Below are 24991 nucleotides of genomic sequence, written 5' to 3' on the forward strand. Positions count from 1 at the left end.
TGTGTTATACAGTCCGTTCGAAGAATTTTTAGAATATTGATGTTTTGTCAAAGGGACCACCCCCGAATAAATATCTGTGGATGTTTTACAGGTTTCATCGTATTTAAGAAGGTAATCTTTCCGGTGCAACTTTCCTCCGTACAACATGTCTTTTGCCACTCAAACTGAAGAGCCGATTCATAGGTGCAACGACCTTGGCAGAAAGAAACTCTGATTGGCACCATGTTGACAAAAGACTCAAGAAGTCCCGCAACCGACAGAACTCGAAGCGCTCGGATCCTACGGTGACATACACTTTGGTTGAACACAAACGGATGCATTGGTAGGAAATGCAGTGATTTTATGGGCCGTCCCTTTCTGGGAAGTCAGGGACCTTTTGTAAACACACTTTTCCTTCATGCACACCAGGGGGCCTAAGTCAAGTCACCCCCTTCCCACAAAATCTTCTCTTCATCTGGCTCTGGTTATCGGCCGCGCCGAAACGCTACTTTATGGTTCAGCATGGACATAGGCTTTTCAAATTGCAAGAGACAAAATTCTACTGTTTGTCCCTTTTCTGGCTGGAGATGAATGACAAAGATGTCGCGGTTCCTTCAGGTTCCCACACTCAACCCTTGTGCTCATAACCTGCAATGAAGGGAAAGGCCATAATAAGCCTTTGTAATGTACCGACTTTATATCCTTCTGCTTCTTTTTGCCCTACTGTGTTGATTTGTCGACAATTGATGACTGTCAGCTAGTTCGAAGAAGAGTTTGATCCGAGAAGTGGTTTTATAGTTAGCTTCTGTAAACGTGAGATTCCGGTAGGATCACGGAGTGCTTGAGATCTCATTTTCATGCATTGCGAGGGAAATTTCGATTGATTTGGTTCATTTTACTTCACTCTTCTGCCACATTTGGCTAATTGCGAAGATGGGGATGAGTGATGATATGATTAAATTGATCAATGGACACTCACAAACACCCATGCTCAGTCTGGAATTCGAACCCGGCACACCTGGCATCGTAGCACGATGTGCTAATTACTCCGCCACGGGGGTAGGCGAAGTGAAATATCGAGTGTGAAGCTGCCAGCTCGTTTTCTTCTCGAAGAAATTGAAGTAGGATCGACTGATCGACCAAATGTCCAACACATTGATTTTCTAAATTGGTGTCCGACTACCACACAGGAGACCGGGTTTGACTCCCAGGGCGGTTGATCTCACATGTGATGAAGAATAAGTCACATTTCAGTTAAGGAAGGAAACGAGGTATGTAGTCAACTTTATATAGTAGTGTGCATGCTCTAGAAATAATGTTTCAAAATTCTGCATATTTTGTGATTTTTCTTCATTTAGCCTTCACTGGGGTTGTCAAAGGTCCATCTACCCATAAGTTCTATGGGTTTTATTGGGTTCCGTTGCAGGACAGGAACCTTTCTTCTCGCACAATTTAAATTCGGTCCTAGTAGTTTATTGTTCCATTAAAAAAAAGTTACTGGATCATATTTAAATTGATCCTGAAAATATTCCTGCACCGAAATTTAATTGATCCTGGAAAAAAGATTCTTGGACAGTGTTTAAATTCAGCCGGAAAACAAGGTTCCTGGACCGAATTGAGGCCTAGAACCCATTTACACTTGCTGATTTTCTCTCCCGGATGGGAAATGAATTTATTTACAATACCTGGACCATTAACAACCCTGGGATTGTTAAAGATTAGGGAACGCATACATTCTTCTTTGTTCTATAGGATTCCGTTATAGGACCGAAACCTTTTCTCTCGCACAATCTAAATCCGTACCAAGTTGCGAATTGTTTCATTTCAATACGGAACTTTGACCCTATTTAAACTGATCCAGAAAAAAATGTTCGTTGACCGTATTTAAATTCTTCAGAAAATAAGGTTCCTGGACCGAAATTAAATTCATCTGGAAAAAAATTCATGGACCGAATTGAAAACGTTACAGATGAAGAGGTTCCTTACGGTCCAGAACCCATTTATGTTTGCTGATTTTCTCTCCTGGATGGGAATTGAATTTATTTAATATTCCTGGACCTTTAACAACCCTGGCCTCCACCCGCAAATGCAGACGATGTGGCTGCTGCTTAGGCGGGAAAGTTGACTAGATATACAAATAAAATTAATCCAAAGTTATATAGCGAATAATAGTTACTTACATAATAATATCATGAAATATGGAGAGCCAAATTACTTATCAAGCATTTTCTGTTATTTGTCTAGCCTAGTGGGAGCGAAAATCATTTGCCCTTGCTGGTGAACTCGGTTCCTGCAAATTCAAGACGGCGTTTTCTAATTTACATTTCTATTTGGGCCGACAACTCCGTGGTGGAGTGGTTAGCAGGTTACGCTACGAAGCAGAATGTCCCGTGTTCGAATTCCGGCCTGAGAATGTGTCTTATTTGTGATGGTCCTTTCATCAAGTTAATCTTAACTCATTCTCATCTTCACGATTAGCCAAAAAGTGTCAGAAAAGTGACGTAAAATCGTAAAATGAACCAAGTCAATCAATAATTTCTATTTCGTTATTTTATGCCGCTTTTCTACCTCTTGGGTTAAATGCGACGATGAGATTGAATGATGATCCGAAGGAATAGCGATGCGAGACACGATGCAACCACACCTGTCCAAGGTCCGAACCTTGGACCTCTGGTTTCGTAGTGTGTCATGCTCATGCTTTGGGAGTGGAATCCTTTGAATGAAAAACTATAAAAGTAGGGTGAAAGAAAACAACATTGTACTGTGCAAAAAAGCTATATTTAGGTCCTCTAAAGAAAAGTACAGTTATTCAGTGAAATGAATTTTGAAGGACAAAGTCCGAAGTGTTTTCCCATTCGGTGACGCGTGGTCATCACATCGAGTCTCATGTAGTTTTAAGAGTGGAATTCGCTTACAATTTGATTTCAAGTAGCTTCCCAATTGTCCTCACGATGTTAGGCCATCACAGAAATTTTGGAGTTTCTACCAGGGATCGAACCTTGAAAGACTAGAGCGCAATAATTTGAACGCGCGGGAATTTTGTTGTTTCTATTGCCATCATATATTCAGTTCTGCACGCGCAAAGTGGATTACTTTTAAGAAATTAGATGTGTGCATAAAATTTCATATATATAGTCATCATTCTCCAATGTGTACAGTACAATGCCACAAAAGACTCGTTCATCTCCCATATAATAGTGGTTAAGGGTGTCGTCTTGCACTAAAGGCCGCCGGATTCGATTCTGGTATAAACAATATACATGGGATGCCTATCTTGAACTCATTACACAAACATTTCATTTTCGCACCGTTGTCATACTTGTGCACCTGATTCCAGCACTTTTTTTTTATATCTAAACTGACGGTAGAGGGTTTTCTCTACTTCTCAATTTTCTTCCAGCATATTTACAAATCTAAGGAGTAAGGACTAATGAAGGAACTGCCTGCTAAGAGATGCCTTGGAGGGAATGGTTGAAGGAAGAAAAGTCCGTGGAAGAAAGAGATATCAGCTTATGGATTATATTAAATTAACTGGGTCGTATGCTATTACGAAGCGTAAGGCGGAGAATAGGGAAAGCTGGAGATTGCAGTGAAAAACCTGCCAATTAGGCAGAAAACAATGAATGAATGAATATATATATATATATATATACACACACACATATTATACATATACTTATATATTAATAGTTTGTTAGTTTTTTAATGGTTTGATAGAAAAAAAATCTTAAGTTTTGGGCCCCCCCCCCCCCCGAACTGATCAACCTAGCTACGTCCCTGGGGTACGATGACTGTATGGCTCATTAAAGTTTGCTGTTATTTCTTTTTTTTTTTTCTTATTCTGATCCTCTTCTACCGATTAGTGTCAAGGTTTTACAGAGAGCTCGCCATCTGTCACGATCTACTGCCAACCTTCTTCCTTCACTCCACGACCTTTGGTCATATTGCGTATAATTCTTTCTTAGTTTGGGGGTGCATATCTCTGGCAATATAAACTTGGGGTTAAACATAATTTTGAGAGTAGTAATGCGTGGATATGACAAAAATAAAAGGATATTTTTTTTAAAAAAATCAAAAATCTTTACAATTTAAGATACACTTTCCTTAAAGCTACTTTTTCAGTTTGGTCTACTGAAACTATTTAATTAATGATCAATTATGAAAATTAATGCAAAGCACCATGATTTAAACCCATGGCGCAACAGCCTGTGAGGGCCAGGGCCTACATACTGACTGCTAGCCTCACTTCCACCTGCCAAGGTGGGAGATCATCCAACCAATTACAGGGTGATGTGTGGTCAGCACGACTAACCCCTAATCGTTGTTGTAGTTTCCACGACTGGGCTATGCTACTCATTCGTAGCTCCCCAATTTCCTCACAATGGTGGATGGCCACCGGTCCCATACACAGGCCGAAATCTCAGGAGAAAAGTTGTTACGGTTCCCCCAGGAGTCTCGAACCTGCACACGAACCATAGTCTGAGTCTAAAGCCTGTCATCTTAGACTGCAAAGCCATGGTGCGAGGGAAAATTAAATTATTTGCAGAAAAAAAATTCTACATTCATTCACTGAAGGCTACAGCCCTCCACTTTATCTCACATTCCATATGATCATGTTGATCACATGGTCCCTCTCCCGGAAAAGAATCCTAGCTATGCCTATGCTCAAATATAACACTCAATAAAACTTTAATAATAATAATAATATATCACTGTAACTGTGACAGAATGGGTTTATAAAATGATCAAATTGATTTAGTAGACAGACATGTCAGACTTCAATGACAATACATCAATTCCTTTTCCTGTTATCAGTGTTTCTTGCATACATTGATTTATGGTGTTGACAAACTATTCTTATTCAACAGAATGTAAAAATCAAACATTCATGTATCTCTTGTTTCGTGAGAGATGTTTATAAAATTCACAACATGAGCTTGCAATAACCATTGCACAATTTCTATAGTGGGTTTGGTGTTGTATGGGTATGATATTTTTTTTTTCAAAAATTGAAAAATCTTTCCAACTTTAGACATGCACACCTTAGGGCTACTTTTTAAGAAAATTTCAGAAGTCTACAGATGAAATAACACATGAAATCAGTAGTTTAACTTCATAACAAGCACTTACCATTTCAAGTGCCCATCCCATTATGTGAACCAATTTGATATTTTCTTCATCTCTGAGCATTTCCTCAGGTGCCAACATTTTGTACGAAAGCAGTGTTGCCAATCCTCTGTTCTTCTTTCCTCCTGTTACATTGTACTGGAGAACCTGCAAGGGGAAAAATCAATATTTCTGAATGGTTGTAGCAAATTGGAATTACATATTTTTTGCTACACACTAATATATATATACACTAGTGTCCAAAATTAAAGCAACAAACAGAAATCCTTTCCTCGTGTGATTTTTTTGTTGATAAATTTGCCAAGTTTAACCTGTTGCTATCGTGATTTTTTTTGTTGATAAATCCTGGCAGGGGTGCCCACAGGGGGGTTTTATGGCGCAGGTTGCACCATCCAGATTGGGGGGGGGGGTTTCCCTTCAAATAATATAAAATTCAATATTTACATATTTTCCAAAATATATGTAAAAATTTTACACCTTAAATATTTAATCCATTAGATAAAGAAATGAAAGTATTTAGGGCATTATCGAAGGTGGATAGGGTATCGAACTCCTCTATATTAGGCCTTAATTGACACATGGGTCCTGAGGGGGATTCTGAATTAAACTTTGAGGGGGACAGTATTTAACTCTAAGTCTTAAAGTATGGTGAGTACTTTAGTTAGAGAGGGATTGAGCATTAAATTGAAGGGGGTATCCAATTCTTGCGTATTACTATTGTCTTAGACTGTTGCGGAAATTCTGGTGTGGAGAGTGAGAATTAATTTTTGGAGGAGGCAATATCTACTCTTCAATATTATATAAAGTGTTAAATCTTAGATTGTCAAGGGATTTTTGTAGTGGAGAGAGAGTTCGAACATTACATTTTGGAGACTGTATTTTTAAGGCATCCACACGTTTTCGACCCCGAATGTGCCAAAGGAAAAGACTAAAGATCTCGGGATTTTAAGAAAGTATTGACACCCCATTAAATTAATATTCTTCAAAGCCTGCAAAGAAATGGATGTAAAAATTTTCTTGCTCGCTTCGCTCGTAATAATTTGTTGCTACAATGTGTCCTTGGCGCTTTAATGAGATGAATATGAAGTTTTTATACTAAAGCTGCATTACAAGACAAGCGATATCCTCGATTGATTGATTTGGTGTTTTAAGTCCACTTTATGCACTCTAAGGTTAATCGGGACTGAGCCTACAGTTTAAAGTGGGATCCACGCGATATTCTCGATTATGATGAACGATTTTAAGGGTGGTCTTGAGTGATAGCATCCCTGTTTAGGGAGGAGGGGCGTATCAATTATAATGTTCAGTAAAGCTAAGAAAAAGTTACTTTCGGTAGACACACTGTCGTAATTAAATATTTTGTGGGGATTACGATATGGTTTAAGGGCGCGAATGATATGATTTGGGGGAAACGCATGACATGATTTTTGGGAGGATGCGCCATTGGCCTTGGGGGGGGGGGGTGATGGGCACCCCTGAATCCTGGCACATTAAGGTTAGTTTATTTTCTATCTTAAAATAGTTGTCTATGACATCATAAACATTACTATCACCTGATCGTATTATGTGGTCAAATGGACACACAGGAAATAATTTCCGTTTGTTGCTTTAATTTTGGACATTAGTATATATTCTTTCTTAACTTCTAATGATATTTCTATCATGTGAAATAAAACAAAAATGTAATGACCATGAACAGGAAAACATGACAGTTAACTGCTTGAGGTCACTTGAGCACCTCCTTACGTAGAAAAAAAAATGCTTGCTTAACTAAGATTAATGTAAGTCATTTAAATGTATATGTCTGTTGTTAAATGCCAGCATCCATGGCGGAACGGATAGCACAGCATGCTAAGATGCCAGGGATCCCGGGTTCAAATCCCAGCCTGGGAATCTTGTGAGTCCCTTCATCACATTTGTCATTCATCAATCATCCTCATCTTCGCGATTAGCCAACATTGGAAGAAATGTGAAGTAAAATAAACTAAGTCAATCAATAAATCTGTCGTTACTAAAAATCATCATGCTGGATACTGTAGTATTTCATAAAATTTATTTAATTAGGATAAAGGAAGACAAGACTGGACAAGGAAATGGATCAATGTATCTCTCAAGATTTGCCTGGGAAAAAATGCAAAAATAAATAAATACGTAAATAATATTCAAAATGTTAAGATGGTAACCTGTAGGATTTGAATCTCCACCCTTTAGGATAGGATAATATTGTAAAAGTATAATGAAGTGAATATATATCTAAAAAGGAAAATCCTCTCTGGTAACCTATTTGTCCCCTGACCCTGGTAGCAAAATGTGTGCTGATTGTGGTGGCGATGGTGAAAATGATGGTGAATAACAAGAACAATTATCATGGCGGTAACATACCTTCGCCAACCATTTGGTTGCCACTGGAGCATCCAAATAGCGCCCTGTTTCTGTCAGATCTCTCACGATGTCTGGAAGAACTGCGTTGAACTCTAGAAGGTCTTGCTTGCTTGCAGATTTCCCCATCAGCGCCGGTGGCATAGGTTTGACTAGGGTGCTTCTTGACCTAGAAAAGACAAGCAAATATTGTTAGTATGTGTGTGCCTGACCACCAAAAATGTATTTGGGGTAGGAAGATTGAGCAAAACAATTATATTTACCTACTTATTAAAGTAAATTAACGCCACCTTGTAATCAAAGAGGTCCCGGGTACGATACCTGATGGAGGCTCATATAGTGGTTTGGATCCCACTGTAAACTGTAGGTCAAGTTCCGATTAGCCTATACAGGTATGTGCATAAAACGGACTTAAAAACTCAACAAACTCGAGTAAATTAAGTCCAAAGGGTTCGCAAACCCCTATGCTCCCCTTTATGTAGTCATGGGCATTTCTGAGTTGTAACAACGTCTCAGGCGCGTTGCCTGATAATGTTCGCATGAGCACGTGAACACTCATGTATATGCCTTAAATTACGTAGATATTAAATGCACACACACACACACACACACACACACACACACACATACATACGTATATTTATTCAAAAAATTACTACGTTTGATGTGCGAGTATATACACACAATTTATTCTGACACGACTTCTTTCACGTCTGATAACTTTCTTAGATAGTTGGTAACACTGACTCCTGCAGTGTTCCACTGAGGGCGTTGAACACAATTGCTGTGCGTGTTGCATAGAGCTGACAGCTAAGGGGCTGTTGGCCACTATACGCCGAAGATGTTCACTTCGCTGTGCGAACACTGATGTAAGCAACAATACTTCTTACATTCGGCACCAGAGTGCAGCATATACAAGGCATGTCTAGGGGGACTCAAAAAGGTCTGTGCTACATAGTTGCAAACTTTAGCGATAATTCGCTAAACCTGGCGGATTTTAAGGGGGAGAGGGATAATTTCCCCTAGGTCCTTCTTGTATTAATTCAAATATAGCATGATTTTGGGGGGAAATTGTTGAAAATAAATTGAACTGTTATTCTCACTTTTTCAATTGAATATGAAGTTAACAACGGAAAGGAGTAAATCTGCATTCAGTACAAAAACATTATTGTGAACACTCGTATGCGAACCGCACGCGACGCCACTGCAACGTCTTTGAAAAACAGTGGTGATAATAATAATGCCTTTATTTAGAAGCGAAGTTCTGCTATTGGACAATTTTCCCGCCCAACCTTTGCCATACATAGTTAAGATCATATGTAAATAATATAAGGATATAGAATTGTAGTAAAGAACATACCGTTAATAATAACAAAAATTCTATAATGATAATTGCAGTTTGAAAAATGACTTGATAATATAGAAAAAATATGAATGGGGAGAAAAGTGATCAGAAAAAAATATGCAAGTTAAAACAATCTGAAGATAGTAATAATAAAATGATCAGCGGCGTCGAAACTCGATCATTCCTCTGCCCGTCCTTCTCGACTTTGCATCCTCAACGCTGTTGTAAATTAATTCCGGAGTGAATCTCAATTCCACCCTACTAAGTAGCTCCACGGCACGGCGTGCATCAAATAGTCAGCTGTTTTGCATTGTGTGGCTGTTACTGCGTTACAAAATTGTTTAACGCGGTCAAAAGGTCGTTCCTGTTTCAGTGTAAAGGGTTTAATTTAATGATGAATAGGGAAACTGTACATAGCGAAAGCAGACTTAATATTTAACGTTATTGAATTTTTGGAGGGACGTTAGCTACAAAGCCTGTAGCATCTGCAGTAATATTAATTTAATGATGAATAGGGAAACTGTACATAGCGAAAGCAGACTTAATATTTAACGTTATTGAATTTTTGGAGGGACGTTAGCTACAAAGCCTGTAGCATCTGCAGTAATAGGATACGGCGGAAGAGAAGGAAAATTCTGTAGTACGATTACGAAGCAAGCCAGTGTGAACTTAGTGACTACTGTTATTTGCTTTAACATTTATTATTATCTTGATTTCGCTTGATTTGCTTGGTTTGATCGGTCTGTCATTAGAAATAAACAACAGCTAGATAGATTACAATTGATTTCCTCCATGTGGTAGTTGGATCGGCTTCTTTGATGTACGCCAATGTTGTTATTCTCCTTGTTCATTAATATCAGCAGAGCCAGGGAGAAAGTTTTTACCAAATATTTTGCAAATCGACAATAGTATTGATATTGTAGATCGGTATTTCTATGTTTTGAGTGATTTGTCAGGTTATCGAATGCTGAATTACATACTGCACAATAACATCGCTCTTGTCGTGATTGGCTGGATAATTTCCGAAATATTTGAAATTTGTAAAAAAATCCGTGTTAAAAAATCATGAAATACGTATAACTCTGTCATATCCCCATTTTCAGTGAAAGGTGATCAAAACTTGGGTTGCCAATATATTAAGCTTCATTATGTATGCAAAAACGGGTGTGAGTATTTCACAGGGGTGGTATAACACTTCTGGACGATAGACTGAAGTGCACACCCATAAGAGCCAGATCACGAGCCGCCCCTGCTCAGGAGTATAGTATCTGAAGATGTGGCTACAAATAACGATAATTCAATAGAATGTGCATAATTCTATTGACAAGCATGGCGACGTATAAAGAAAGAGGCACTTTGGAGTGTTTTCGAGTAAACAGGTAAAAGCAGCCACAGACGAAGACCTTATTGCTCAATATAAATAATGCTGTCTTCAAAGTACTCTTTACCAAGTGATTATTATTTTTATGTTCTTATCAGTATTACTAAGTTGTTAAGATTATACAAACGGACAATTCATAAAGCAATATCAACAACAAAATAAATACAATAACATGCTGTGCTGTAGCCTATAAAATATTTTTGTAGCCTTTATGATTAAATGCAATGATTAAAATACGAGTTTGATATATTTTTTTTATTATTTTAAAAATACCTTGTATAATGTAACATGCCTCTTTGGTGCCAATTGTATCATTATCAGAGTTAGGATTTTTAGGTGCGCACCTTTTTTTTGTAGTGAAAGTGGGACCTCTCTGGAAGGACTCAGTGTGTGAAATGTTGCCTCAACGTGAGAATGGAGCTAATTTTCCAGCACCTTTTTTCCCCTTTTTTGATAACCTTTCCCCTTCCCTCCCTTTTCTGGGACATTTATCTATTTTCCCCCTTTTTCGTGTTCTTAATCGCTTTTCCTCCCCTTTTTGTGTCCTTTTACTGGTGATGTTAAATATATTTCCTCAAGAAATCATTGAATTTTTATTTTCTTTCTTCGCGACACTTTTCTCTTTTAAGATGTTTTCACATTTTAACTGAAATTGAATGTATTTAAACTATGCTTGATTGATGCCTATTTGAAATCAACAATGGAAAGGCAGCTACTGATATGCACCAGATTGCCGTTATTTTTTTTTAAGATAGAAGGAAGAAGGAAACGCTGTTTGGTCTTGGAAGCAGTGAAGCAACAATGTGTTTCTGAAGTGGTGGGTTTCACATTTCATGTGTGGGCAGTGGACAGATATTATTGTTTGTGGATGTAAGTTCCTTACCTGCTTTTTCATTCTGTTATATCCTGTTAGTGCATGTACTTTACCATGCCGAAAGTGGCCAGATCCCGATTTCTCAGTCTGGCTCAAGAATTTAAGCACGAGTTCATAGAAAGTGATGGAACTGTTATTCGATGCACGGTTTGTGATACGGGAATCACATTACATGAAAAACACCAGAGATATCGCATCCAGCAACATATTTCCAGCTCTAAGCATCAAAAGAACAAGAATCTGCAAGGAAGTAAATCTCGGCAGCCTCTCTTACGCAATGCATTTGAGCATTGTTCTTCCAAGAACCAAAATTTAAAGGAATTTAATGTTGACTTTGTGCATCTTTTACACAGGTGGGGATTCCACTCAACAAGGTGAACCATCTGGCCTTGAAAGGGTTCCTTGAAAAGTACACATGGTTGTCAGTGCCCGCTTAGAGTACGTTAAGGAAAAACTATATTGAACCTGTGTATGAAGAAACTATTCGTAAAATTAAGGTGAAAGGTCTGATTGCGATATAGGTGTCATTCTGGATGAGACGACAGACTCAATGCAAAGATATGTTTTGAACATTTTGGTTTTTCCTCTGATGGGTGAGGAAGTTAAGCCCATGTTACTAAACAGTATGAGTTGCAGAAAACCAATGCCAGTACAGTGATGCAGTCATTTATGGATTTCTGTCAAAAACTCTAGCCCGGTGGAATTCAGTTCGAAAAAGTTGTTGTTGTAGTTACTGACCAGACTCCGTACATGCTTTCGGCAGTTAACCAATTGAAGCCGTTGTTCCCTAAGTTAAAGCATGTAACCTGTTTGGTTCATGCCCTTCATAGGGTTTGTGAATCTATTAGGAACGAATACAACATTGTAAATGAGTTCACATCTGATCTGAAGAAAATACTCCTAAAGGCCCCTAGTCGCATTCTTGCATACAGAGAAACTACCTGCCTGCCCCTGCCACATTTTCCCATCATTACTCGCTGGGGATCATGGATTGAGTGTGCTGCATTTCTGTGTGAAAATTTTGAAAAAATTAAGGAGTTTGTGCTTTCCCTGGATTCAACCGACGCAGGTGCAATTTCCCAGGCACAGCAACTTCTCCTCCCAGACAAGATAGATGATTTGCAAAAAGAACTATTTTGTGTACATTCCTGCAAGTACCTGTCGACAGCCATCAAAAGCTTAGAAGAACAAGGCGTCGAAAAGGAAAAACAATGGGATATCTTTACTACTGTGAGGGGACAGTTAGATGGTTTTGTCAGAGACAAACTTGAGGCTAGTCTTGACAAGAATCCGGATGTTGTGGAATTTGCCATTTCCACAGAGTTGCCATTCCGAGTGAATACTAAGTTTGCCCCACTTGTTTCTGTGGATCTAGAGAGAAGCTTCAGCTTATATAAAAATATTTTATCTTCGAAAAGAAACAAACTCACTTTTAAAAATTTAGAAATGCTTAATGTTGTAAGGTACAACAACTTTGTGTTTTTCCCAGACTCTGGTGAATAACTGTAACACAACATGTGTGTGTAATGTGTACACACCTTCGAGTGAATAGCTTACACTAATAAAATAGGAGGGAAAGTTTTAATAAGTAGTATAATTATCAGCACCTTTTTTTTGCCCCAATCAGCACCTTTTTTTGCCCCTTTTTGGGTCTTATTTTAGCACCTTTTCCCTTCCTTTTTCCCAATGAATTTTTCCCCTAAAAATCCTAACTCTGATCATTATCATCGGTATTCTTCCATCAATGGCATTTTTTGCCTTAGTTAAATGATTTCATCCATATATTTAATGGAATCATAATCCAAAGTTAGTGAAACATGGTCTTCAAAAAGAAAGTATTTTAACTAACAATATGGATAATCGAATATACGTATCTGCCTACGTTTCGGAGACATCAGATCGAAAACAATTGAGACGAGAGCCATTTTGATCGTCGCGGGGGAAAGAAGGGGAAACACTTATGAGAAAAGGCGGGAACTTTTGTGGGAATAAACCTTCCTGAAATTCGGCTTTCCCCGATTTTTCATTTTCCGCCATGTGTTGATTTTAGCCCTTTCATTTGTTGGACTAAATCTGATGTAATTTCTGACAATGATGTGCAAGGAGTTACGCGTACGAGAGCAAGCTCTATGCTACCCTCACAAAATGACGTCAAGAAGCATTTCTCTTGTTATTGGTTGAAAATTGTCCGTTCATCCATCCCTGGGCATGCAACCGCGGTGTACATAGCAGGCCAGGTTCAATCAAGGATTATCTATAATCCTTGGTTCACATTCCAAGAGACCGTTATTTTCGAAACAGCTATCAAAATGCACCAACCAAGAACATGGAAAAACACGGGTGAGTCGAAATGTAATAATTTGAAGTAAGGTGGCAAGTAAAGATGGAGAATTGTGCGCATCTAAGAATAATTGCCAGGGATTTGTACTTAAATATTTTCATTGATGCTAAAATCAATGTCAGCTTTGCGGATTGTGGCATGTACGCTCGAAAATGTTATTTATATATTACATAATTTTATATATTTTAGCTTTTAGCACGTATACATATAATTTCCATATTTTGAAGAATTTTCCGACATATATTCCATATTCATGATCTTACTACATTTTCTGTTCGTTTTTACTTTGTTTATTTTGAATATTGACGATAGACAATCCATCTGCTATTCTAAAATCCTTGTTAAAAAGCTTTGGAGTCAAAATTCATCGCATATTTTAAATATGTTCCCATTATTTCATGCGGTATTGAACGTAGCTTCAGTCAATAGGCTATAAATCTGCCTTTAGGGAGATTCATGTTTAGGAGATACACTTGTAAGTCCTTATAAGAAAGCTTAGTATTCCACTGGTTTGGTAACAATAAATAAAAGCACATTCTGTATTTGAATTTTGCAATAAGATTATTGTCATATAAGTTTTAGCCGCTTACTTAATGAAAATTGCCATTTTTCACAATTATAAGTCCATATTAAATTCCATATTTTGATTAAAATATATATGTATATATACACATCTTACGTTATTTCGTTGCCTTGTAATCAAGGGGTCCCAGGTTCGATGCCCGGTGGAGGCACATAGTGGTTCGGATCCCACTAAACTGTAGGTCCAGTCCCGATTAGCATACTGTGCATAAAGTGAACATAAAACACCAAATAAAATAAATAAAAATAAAAAAATCCGTTGCCTGACAATTACAAATAGCCAGGGACATTCCCGGTACGCGCTCTGAGTAAAATACACTGCTGGACCAAAAAAAAAACGGACGCTTGCATTTTTTGTGATAACGCATAAAATCTGATTCGAAGGCTCTAAATGTTGCAGAAATTATTAGAAATAAGAAAACCTCAATAATAATAAACGGACAAAGTATGGAAAATGTTCAATTCAATAATAAATGATCAATTGTTCAATATTTAACTGAGAGCGTGATTCATAAGTAATTGCAATTCACATGTCAAATATTAAGGTGTCCGGTTTTCTTTGTCCAGCAGTATATTACCCACAAGCAAAATTGTAAGTGTTTTAACACACATAAATAACAATACCCCTATCGATTAAACTAATTTTTATTAGTTTGAACATTTTCGTTGTATTACGCAATTGATAAAAATTAGAAAAAAAAAGAACGTTCAAGTATCAAACTGAAACGTGTGAGCGAGCGTGTGGGTGAAATTTGCTGCCACGGCCCTGCGAGCGAAACTAACGAAGTGTCACAGCTGATTCAAGGTCCTGACAGTCGAAAAGGTTCACAGGAAAGGTACTGAGAAGGGTGGCCTCGGGTACTCCTCGGGATAAAAAAAAATAGATTTGCCCATACACACGTCCTTACGAGCTACTATAGAGAGGCCGATGCGTTTGGAAGGGAGGCAAATTTGGATATATACGAGGGTTGTTTAAGGTCCAAGAACTCATACATTCTAATGGGTTCTGTTGAGTTCCCGTCCTTTTTTCTCTCACAATTTGCATCTTGGTAGGGCCTCTCCGATAGCGCAGTCGTTGCCTTGTAATCAAGGGGTCCCGGGTTCGATACCTGGTGGAGGCACATAGTGGTTTGGATCCCACTTTAAGCCGTAGGTCCAGTCCCGATTATCCTTACTGTGCATAAAGTGGACTTAAAAACACCAAATAAATAAATCAATTTGCGTATTGTTTCATTTCAATACGGAACTTTGACCCTATTAAAACTGATCCGGAAAAAAAGTTCCCGGACAGTTTTTAAATTGAGCCGAGAAAATGGGTCCTGGACCGTATTTGAATTGACCCCGAAAAAAGGTCCCCGGACCGCGTTGAAATACTTTACAGATAAAATGGTTCTTTACGGTCCAGAACCAATTTACGCTTGCGGATTCTCTCTCCTGGACCGAAATTGGATGTATTTAAAACCCCTGGACCTTTAAGCCGCCCTCGTAGCGGAGTGGTTAGCACATCGCGCTACGACGCCAGGGGTCCCGGGTTCGAATCCTGGCCTGGGCATGGATGTTTGTGAGTGTCCATTCACCAATTTCATCATATCATCACTAATCCCCATTCTCGCAAATTAACCAAAAAGTGGCACAAGAAGCGAAGTAAAATAAAGCAAATAAATCCTGGATCTTTAACAACCGACATATACAACAAATTTCCCTCATCTTCGCGGTTAGCCAAAAGTTGGAGAAAAGCTAAGTAAAATAAACCAAATGAAAATATTATTGTACAAGGGTTGATCAAATGAAAAGGTACAAAACAACACTGTCGGTGTAAATGAATACTTTATTCAAAGTATCCTCCATAGGCCTGAGCACATTGATCCCATTGATGAACGAGCCGAATGATTCCTTTTTCCCAGAATTCCTTTGGCCGTGACGCGACCCAGTCCTTCACAGCGTCCTTGAGTTCATCGTCCGAGGTGAAGCGCTTTCCTTTGAGATGCTTTTTCAGGGGACCAAACACATGGAAGTCAAAGGGGGATAAGTCCGGACTGTAGGGCGGATGGTCTAGCTGCTCCCACCTGAACCTGGCCAGTTCCGCGTGTGTGACCCTGGAGACGTGTGGACGTGCGTTATCATGGAGCCGAACCACACCCTCCGTGAGCAGCCCCGCCACACACTCTTCCCCGTAAACTTTCACCATGCGGCGATGAATATCGGCCGGTTTAACACCTTCCGCTGTCAGAAAACTGATAACGCCTCGCTGCTCCTCGACAGTCGAATTTGCCAATGTTAACGCCATCCTGCCCGAACACGCACTGCCGCGTCACTTGGACGGCGCTCTGTATCGGAGCCTCTGCTCTCTCCTGCGCATGCGCGTTCCCCTGCATGCTCCGATGCTGCGTGGCGACTCCAATCGCACCCCTACATATCACGCTACGTTCTCCCATCGCGGCATCGGTATTATATAAACGATTCCGTTGTTACGACGTTTCGTACCTTTTCATTTGATCAACCCTTGTAAGTTAGACCAGAAATTCAAAAGGAAAGATCTGGAAAAGTATATTTTATATCAATATATTTTGGACTATAAACACACACTAGCTATAATAATCACATTACTGTCACGTTTTATTCCTAGAGCAACTGCAGAGCATGTTCAATTTTTAAATCGATTTATTCAATAATTGACAATCTATTTTCCTCGAATTTTCCAACCTACACTGTAAAAAGTTGACTAGATAAATGATTGTCTAAGACCCTTTAGTGGTGTCTTGGAAGGACACAAACGAAATACTGATCTGCATCCTACAGCTTTATTTCGTTAATGTTTCAACTTACTTCCTATTTCGCATGTAAAGTCACCGGCAATGAAAATGGGGCACGTAGATCTTGAAATACTACACTCGGGTGCAAGCTATCTTGACAGTGACGTCAGCTGGGACCGCACTACAACATGATGTATCACTCCGCGCCAAGCATGACGAATTCTCTGTCACATTTGCTTAGCAGAGAAAGCACACAGGAGCGGAACCAAAGTAAGTATATAATATAGTTGAGAAAGTAGCGCAGTCTTCCCTCCCGAAGCTGAAAAAAGAGGGTCGTGGGCGTTCCCAACCCTGACGTCACTCACGGGACAGAACTGAAGCTGTCACAGACCTTTCCGCTTGTTATAGGATCTGCATTTGTGGGAGGGAACGTGAAAGTGCCTTGTGTTTTCTTTTTCTGTAGCTCTTGTGTGATAGTGGAGAATTTTTTTCAACAACAATAACATTTCAGAAAAATGCCGCGCAATTGTGCTGTTGCTTTGTGCCCGAACAACGCAACAAATACAGTAGGACAGGCACGTATCCAAGCAAAAGTTTTCGGTTTAAACTAGATAAAATGAGGATTTTGGTTTCTTGTTTTGTGAAATAAGATAATGTGACGATAATTTAAGGAGAGAAATTATTATCAAGGCAAGACGGAGAATGTTCTGTAACCCTGTTATTGATAATAGCACGCATCCAAAGTGGGGTATAGAGGGCTTGATCCCCCCCTCTCTCCAGGAAATTTTTCAGTTTACATTAGATAAAATTAGGCTTTCGGCTTCGTCAATAATATGACTGAGAATGTTCTATAACCCTGTTATTGTTACTAGCGCGAATCCAAGATGGGGATCAGGTGGCTCGAGTCCCCTCAGGTAATTTTTCAGTTTACACTACACAAAATTAGGTTTCTATCTTCTTGAATAATGTGACGATAATTTAAGGAGAGAAATACTTATGAAAGCAAGACGGAGAATGACCCTGTTGTTGATAATATTGCACGTAAACTTTACTTGAGCTTTCAGTGTTGTCGCAGTGAACTTGAGCACTATGTAGAGACTTGTCAGTATTTGGAAGCTGCACAACAAAGGTAGCTCCACACGTAGGGCGATTCGTTGTAATTTCTAATATGGAAGACGCGAGAGGGAATGTTCTTGAATAAGAGGAGTCGAACTACTGGCAATATCTATGAATCGTTTATCTGCGGAACATTCTAGAATATAATGAGGATAAATATGCGTTAATTAGAACCATTCCTAAATAGATATACTTTGACCGGATCTTGGATCCAATGAGAAAAATTGCGTTGTTTCTGACTTCATTGCCTTTTAAGTGTTCAATTCAAGGACTTGTTCATGATTTATTTGATCGTGTACAAGGCGCTTTACTTCAGTCTCCAATACGAAATCATAAAAACTTCTGGGGACTTGATTTCAAAAAATGTGTCCGAGATAACGAGTGGCGTTCCCAGGATTTTCGGAAGGGAAAGTGGTTACGTATACTATTCTTTGGTGGTCAGTCCTCATTTTGCCATCTTTTCCTGTCTTTGACGTTCAAATGGGGCTATGACCCCACCAACCCTCCCTTGGGCACATCACTGATGATAAATAAGTAAGCATTTAACCATATTGGGAGACGAAACATTAGATGTGTTGGGAACGGAAGGGTTTTCACTGTGCATTAATTGTTTCGCGATCCAGAAGACTTCGTTTGTTTCGTGCCGATGTGTGAGACTGCGGAAGCTGTGACAGACAATTTTGAACACTTGCGAGTGCTTAGGCTGAATATGAACAATTTTGTGGGTTTTTGCTTCTATAAGAGCTGCAAACATGGGAGGACAAGACACATTAGTAGTGTTCAGGCTCGAATCAGAGAGAAATAATCGAGAACTGTCTGTGTCCAGTTCGCAGCCCACAGCTTGAATCTCGCGTTGTCGAGTGGATTGTCCATCTCGTGTATGTGTAACAGTTTCGTAAAAGCACTTCTGGTACACAGATGGTTTGATCCTGATCAGAAGAAATTGATAAACACACATACTGAGATGGTTCCTGCACACAAAGTTATAGCATGGAAACAGAAGTCGAGTGGTAAAAAATGTCCCGATTTCACGTTCTGATTAAAATGAGAGCCTTAAACAGTGACGACGATTTAGGGGATAGTTTCTCCCCATTTTCTTGCCTCCACACTATGTCCTCTTAATGCTAAGCCTTGTCTATCAAGAGAAAGTAAACTTTCCTTGCAAACCCCCCAGTTTTAGAACCAAATTGCCACCACTGGCCTTAAACATACAATACACCCCTTAAAAAATGGTGTTCACCCACCTCGCCGAAAGGAATTCCTGGATACGTGCCTGGGTGTAAGCTATTTTTCGTTCCTAAAGGATCCGATTACGTGCAAGATGTGGGTAGTGAAGAGATTTGATCCTGTTAACACCAAAACAGCGACAGTGTGCTCATTGCATTTTCTGTATGCCGATTACGAACGGAACTTAAAAACTGCTGAGTATTATTACCTGTAGACCGCAGCTTAATAGAAACGCTGTACCATGTTTAAATTTGCGTGGTTGTGTGGTGAATTGTAGTAGTGTTCAATAGCCAAATGGCATAATTGATCGGAGTTTACGTGCCAATAAACGTCAGATTCGAAAGCGAGCAAATGACAGACTTGAAGAGTTGTCTCCTCGCAAAAGAATTTGCATGGCACATAATTCAGAGACTTTGAGTACTGGAAATATATCCAATCTCCAACAAGATAGTGTGTTGGAAACTCTGAAAAAGAAATTAAAATGTGCTGAAGAACAAATAAAGAAACTGCAAACACTACAGGATGAAAGTGGTAAAAAAGTAACTTTTGGATTTTAAACATGAAGTTGTAATATCTCGGTCCCAGTGATTTATCCAACAACTTCGCCAAACACCCCACACAATGTTTTAAAAAGGACAACTTTGTGGTCATTTTGGCTCTAAGTATAACTTTTCACCCCCATAAACACGAATTGACACCACTCAAATAGAAAATTCTGAACAAACCTCTCTGCTCCACCTCCGAGCCGGCTTTCCCGCTCGAAATTCTATTGATAGTTAACTTTCAGCGACACAGTTTACTAGATATAGTCTGCTCTATACATATACATTTATTTATATACACACACGCTAGAACATTCATTCGATTTTATAACAAATTTATTTCCGAAAACACGGAAGAAGTATGAATTCCTATGCCGTTGCTGGTGCTCGTCTTTGACATGTCCCGTGGCTGACGTCATCCGTGGAGGTTTACGAATGGTTCCGAACTTTTCCGAACGCCAGACTGCACCTCCCTGAGCGGAACGTTCTGAACACCTGTTCGGATCTCAGTCGCTGAGGAGTTTCCCTTGCCCTCACCTCGACTTGCAATCCGCTCCGAGATTCGGGTCAACGAACCCACACATAGAAGAAAATTTGATTCGATTGATTTGGCGTTTTAAGTCCACTTAATGCACAGTAAGGCTAATCGGGACTGGACCTACAGTTTAAAGTGGGATCCGAACTACTATGTGCCTCCTTCACTGGTTATCGAACCTGGGACCCCTTAATTACAAGGCGACGACGCTACCACTGCGCCATCGGGAAGGCGAAAATTTGATTCGAAATGAATTGACAGTCTGAATTATTTCAAGATTTTACGGAAGCAGGTAATATTCTGGCTGCTTCCAACAGTGTTTCCAGCTCCCGTAGTTTGTTGCCAAATTGAATAGAAAGAGGTGGGCTCCTACATTCGTTGAGTACATGTATACAATTAGATACATTGTCTATTCGAACACTACAGTAATGTGAGATACTCCATGTTTTTTTTTATTTATTTCACTTCGCTTTTCTGTCACTTTTGGCTAACTGCGAAGATGAGGATGAGTGATATGATGAAACTGATGAAGGGGAAATCACAAAGAACACCCATGCCCAGGCCGGGATTCGAGCCCGGGACCTCTATCGTCGAAGGGCGCTGTACTAACCACTCCGCCACGGAGGCCGGTCACAGGTTTTCTTGTTGTTTTTTTTCACGCAGCATATGCCACTAGTGAAGACCCTGCATTGGTATACTGTCACCAAAGATCAAATCAGAAAATATCGGTTTGCATTTGTAGCGTCACGTGATAAATGCGAGTTCGGATCACGACTCCGTATTGTGCACACTGTGGTAAAAACAAAGGCTGTACAGCAGTGTTGCCACATGAATGGAAATGTCCCTTTTGCAGGGAAATTCGGACCGAAATTTTAGCCAAAAGGAAAAAGGGACAATTGCAGGGAAATTTTAAGGTCATCCGACTACATTTTTACAGTTTATGATAATTTCGAATTTCAAATCCACATTTTTATGTTATTTATTTAGTTTGCTATTCCTACTTGTTTCTGCTCCTTTAAGTTTATTGTACGTTGCTTTTATGCATCTTTGGATAAATTGCAACGATGAGGTCATGAGAAATAGCGATTAAATAGGTTCCTGACCAAGATTCAAACGTGGGACATCTGGTCAGGAAGTGATGAAACTGAAATGTGAAAAAAAATTAAAATATTTTTTATTCAAAGGAATACTTAACTACGTACTACTGCTGCTTCCACCACCACCACTACTAATAATGCTACTACTACTACTACTAATTATTATATAATTTACTTATGCGAAGGGAAAAATTGGTGCAAAAAGGGACATTTTGCCCCTTGGAAAGGAAAATTATGCCCTCATATTGTGGCAACACTGCTGTTCAGCAGCCAACGGGCTGTTGGCCGCTGGACTTCGCTTCTTTGCATATTTGCTGATGTTACACATTGCCCCACTACAACAGCAGCCCGCAGATAAGCATTGCATGGCTTGGCGAATTTCGGAGACTTGTCTCATGTTGTAACAATACATACACTTGTCTTTAGCGTGTTTACAAGAATGGGAAGGGGGTTCTCAAGCAGTTCAAAGATCTCGGATGAAAGTGGCATAAAATCCTCGTGCACTGCTCACGTGATAATGTTTACTTTGTTGTAAAGTTAACATGTTTTCAGAATGTGATATCGGGATGTTTTTACTACTCTATTTCTAGGTCGCAATACATGACCACATGCGCGTACACATAAATGATACTTATGTTATTAATTAATCTAAATAAACAAATGTTATTACGCACAATATGTAATGGAAAAAGAACAAAAGCATATTACTGGAAATGAAGAAAACAGATTAGTATCCCGAAATTAGAATATCGAAATGTAAATGAAAAATTTAGAGAGCAATATTTTTATAAACTTCGTGTAGTTTAATTCCAGATTTTATTCGATGTTTGAACAAATTAAAACTAATGTAAAATGATTGTTACGCAGAGGCGTCTCGTGAACGCATGCTGCGCATGCGTCAATTGTGGGAAAAAGGACAGCTTGCTCTGCGACGACATTCATGAGCATTTCTACGCATGCGTCAATTGTGGGAAAATAATTACAGTATTACTTTCTTTAACTTCAGATCCAAGAAATGTAATACACTAGACTCTCGGTAATCCGGCCATTCCTTGCACATATGGGTGCCGGATTCGCGGAAGTGCCGAATTATTGAGAGGGTCGGAAATTACGTACTACTATGTAGTTTAAACACATAGGGACTATACAGGCTGTACTTTACGTGTTTCCTTTTAGAAGCCATAGTATGTACTGAACTTTACTGTAAGAAAGGCACAATTTCATATACTGTACGTATAGCATTGTTTAACATTTTAAACTAACAACATTGTTGAACACGATAATTCATTGTTGTGCGCCTCATTTCTGCTTGAGTGACTACAGGCCGGATGTGGGCCGGACTACTGAGAGGACGGACTATTGAGCGCCGGATTAGCGAGAGTCTAGTAGCGCTCGTGTAAAATAAATACTTCTCCTATATGAATAAATTAGAATGTAGAAATGCTCATGAATGTCGTCGCAGAGCAAGCTGTCCTTTTTTCAATTGACGCATGCTGCGCATGCGTTCACGGGACGCCTCTGATTGTTAGTAATGAATACCAACAAACACAACTGCATATGCTCAACCTCTCTCTACCCCTTCGCCTGACTAACATGCAAGAAACCGTTTTTTACATGTTATATTTTTCTTTATCTCTCGCAATCAACAATGTTTTGTGGAAAATGTGCGTTTGTGTTTATTATGACTGAGTAAACGCAAGAAAATTTAAGAAAAAATGGCTTGATAAGAAATCGGGACACGAACTGGAAAAAAAAAAAAAAAAGGATTTGTCACGACTATATCGGGACGTCTGGTAGCCTTATGTTGTTGTCGTCGTTACGTGGTTACTTTGACGATGAAACAATGGCGTCTCGAATCGGAAGTGCCATTGTGCATTCTAGGAAGGGCATTGAACGAGTGGTTTGCATTCAAAAGTTTATCATGTTGCCAACAACAGCTCGTACTTCTACGATGATGTACGGCACGTGGCCTAAACTGAGCATTGTTTGAGTGACGTTTATACACTGCTGGACAAAAAAAAAACCTGACACTTGCAATTTTTGTGATAACGCATAAATTCTGATTCGAAGGCTCTAAATGTTGCAAAATTATTGGAAATAAAAAAAACCTGAGTAATAATAAACGGAAAAGTATGGAAAATGTTCAATTCAATAATAATTGTTCAATACTTAACTGAGAGCGTAATAAGTAATTGCAATTCAGATGTCATATATTAAGGTGTCCGGTTTTCTTTGTCCAGCAGTATATTATGAGCTCATCAGCACATATTCTATTCTTGCTCCTCAAAGGGTCCCGGTAGAGGTGCATAGTGGTTCGGATCCTACTCTAAACTGTACGTTCTGTCTCGATTAGAGTTGACGAGCTGTATCTTTGCGGGTGAACCCTGCCCAAGCCTGGCTGCGCAGTAGCAAGGAGGAGGAGCTACCGGCTGCGCGTCATTATCCTTGCGTTCTGTCCTTGCTGTCGACCACCCAAAGGGCGAGTAGGTGGCAACTATATAAACATATCTCTCTCACACTCTGCGCGGAGTAGCCAAGGCCACCCGCAAAGATACAGCTCGTCAACTCTAGCATATCTGTGCATAAAATGAAACCTAATAACAAACCCAAACTCTTTCCGTCCACCTCCCTTTCTTTGTATTTCTCTGTTGATGTCTTTCTCCCTTCCAATCTCTTCCCCTCCTCTCTCTGGTCTTTTTCTACCTTTATATTATCTTCTTCCCCATTCTCTTTAACATACACATATTCTCTCAGTTTCTCCCTCTCCCTCTTTTTCTCTGCCCCCTCTCTCTCTGCCCCTCTCCCCCCACCATCTCACCCTCTCTCTCCATCTCTGCCCTGTCTTTTACTTCTACTCTCCCTCGTCCTAGCATTCTGATCTTGCATAACCATATCTCTCTGTGTCTATCTGTTCCTCTCTCTTCGTTTTTTCTTTCTTCTTCGCCTTCCTTTTATCTCTTTGTCTTTCTCTCCTTCTCTCATTTTTTACATAATCTACCCAGAGTCTGCTCTAGGGAGGGGCAACTCGGGAAGTTATAAATATGGCCACAAGGGGGCACTCACTCAAAGGGGAATATTTTTGTCTGCGGTGACTACAAGTTGGCTGCGGTCTTTTTATTCCTGATAGGTGTGTATTTATCTGTTTTACTATGTTTTCATGGGTTTATTTTTTATTTTTTTATTTCCATCCTTTCATCTCTCTCTCTCTCTCTTTCTCTCTCTCTCTCTCTCTCTCTCTCTCTCTCTCTCTCTCTCTCTCTCTCTCTCTCTCTCTCACACACACACACACACGATTTCTATTGTCTACCTTTATGTCATTCCTCTGCCTCTGTTCATGCCTCTACATATTTTATCTCCTTTACTCCACATTACTTTGCCCGTCTCCGTGGCGGAATGGTTAGCACAACGCGCAATGACACCAATTTCATCATCACTCATCCTCATCGTCGCGATTAGTCAAAAGTGGCAGAAAAGCCAAAATAAACCAAATCAATCAAACCATGTTACTTTGTTCTGTTCAATCATAATCATCTCTCTCTGAGTCTTCATTTCTCTGTTTCCATCTCTCATACTCTGTACTTTTTATTTCGCTAAATAAATAGATTTCCTTTCTCTCTTTACTTACTATATACCTCTCCATATCTCTCTTCAAACTTCATATCAACTCAGTTCCGTTGCGTTTAGTGGCGACAAGATAACTTCATGTTATGTCT

At 39.4% G+C, this 24991-nt stretch overlaps 1 protein-coding gene across 1 annotated transcript in view; it reads right to left on the reverse strand.

Moving 5' to 3' along the window:
* The window catches only part of LOC145979337 (farnesyl pyrophosphate synthase-like), a 121986-nt gene that overhangs the window by 36674 nt on the left and 60321 nt on the right, over positions 1-24991 (reverse strand). The window contains exons 2-3 of the mRNA XM_083112196.1: positions 7489-7654; positions 5110-5253 (exon numbers count right to left, since the gene is read on the reverse strand). Coding sequence (XP_082968322.1) covers positions 5110-5253; positions 7489-7654 — 310 coding nt within the window. The remainder of the gene's footprint in view (positions 1-5109; positions 5254-7488; positions 7655-24991) is intronic.

Source organism: Lepisma saccharinum, chromosome 26, assembly GCF_977018435.1.
Source record: "Lepisma saccharinum chromosome 26, izLepSacc3.1, whole genome shotgun sequence".
NCBI classification, from domain to species: Eukaryota; Metazoa; Arthropoda; class Insecta; order Zygentoma; family Lepismatidae; genus Lepisma; species Lepisma saccharinum.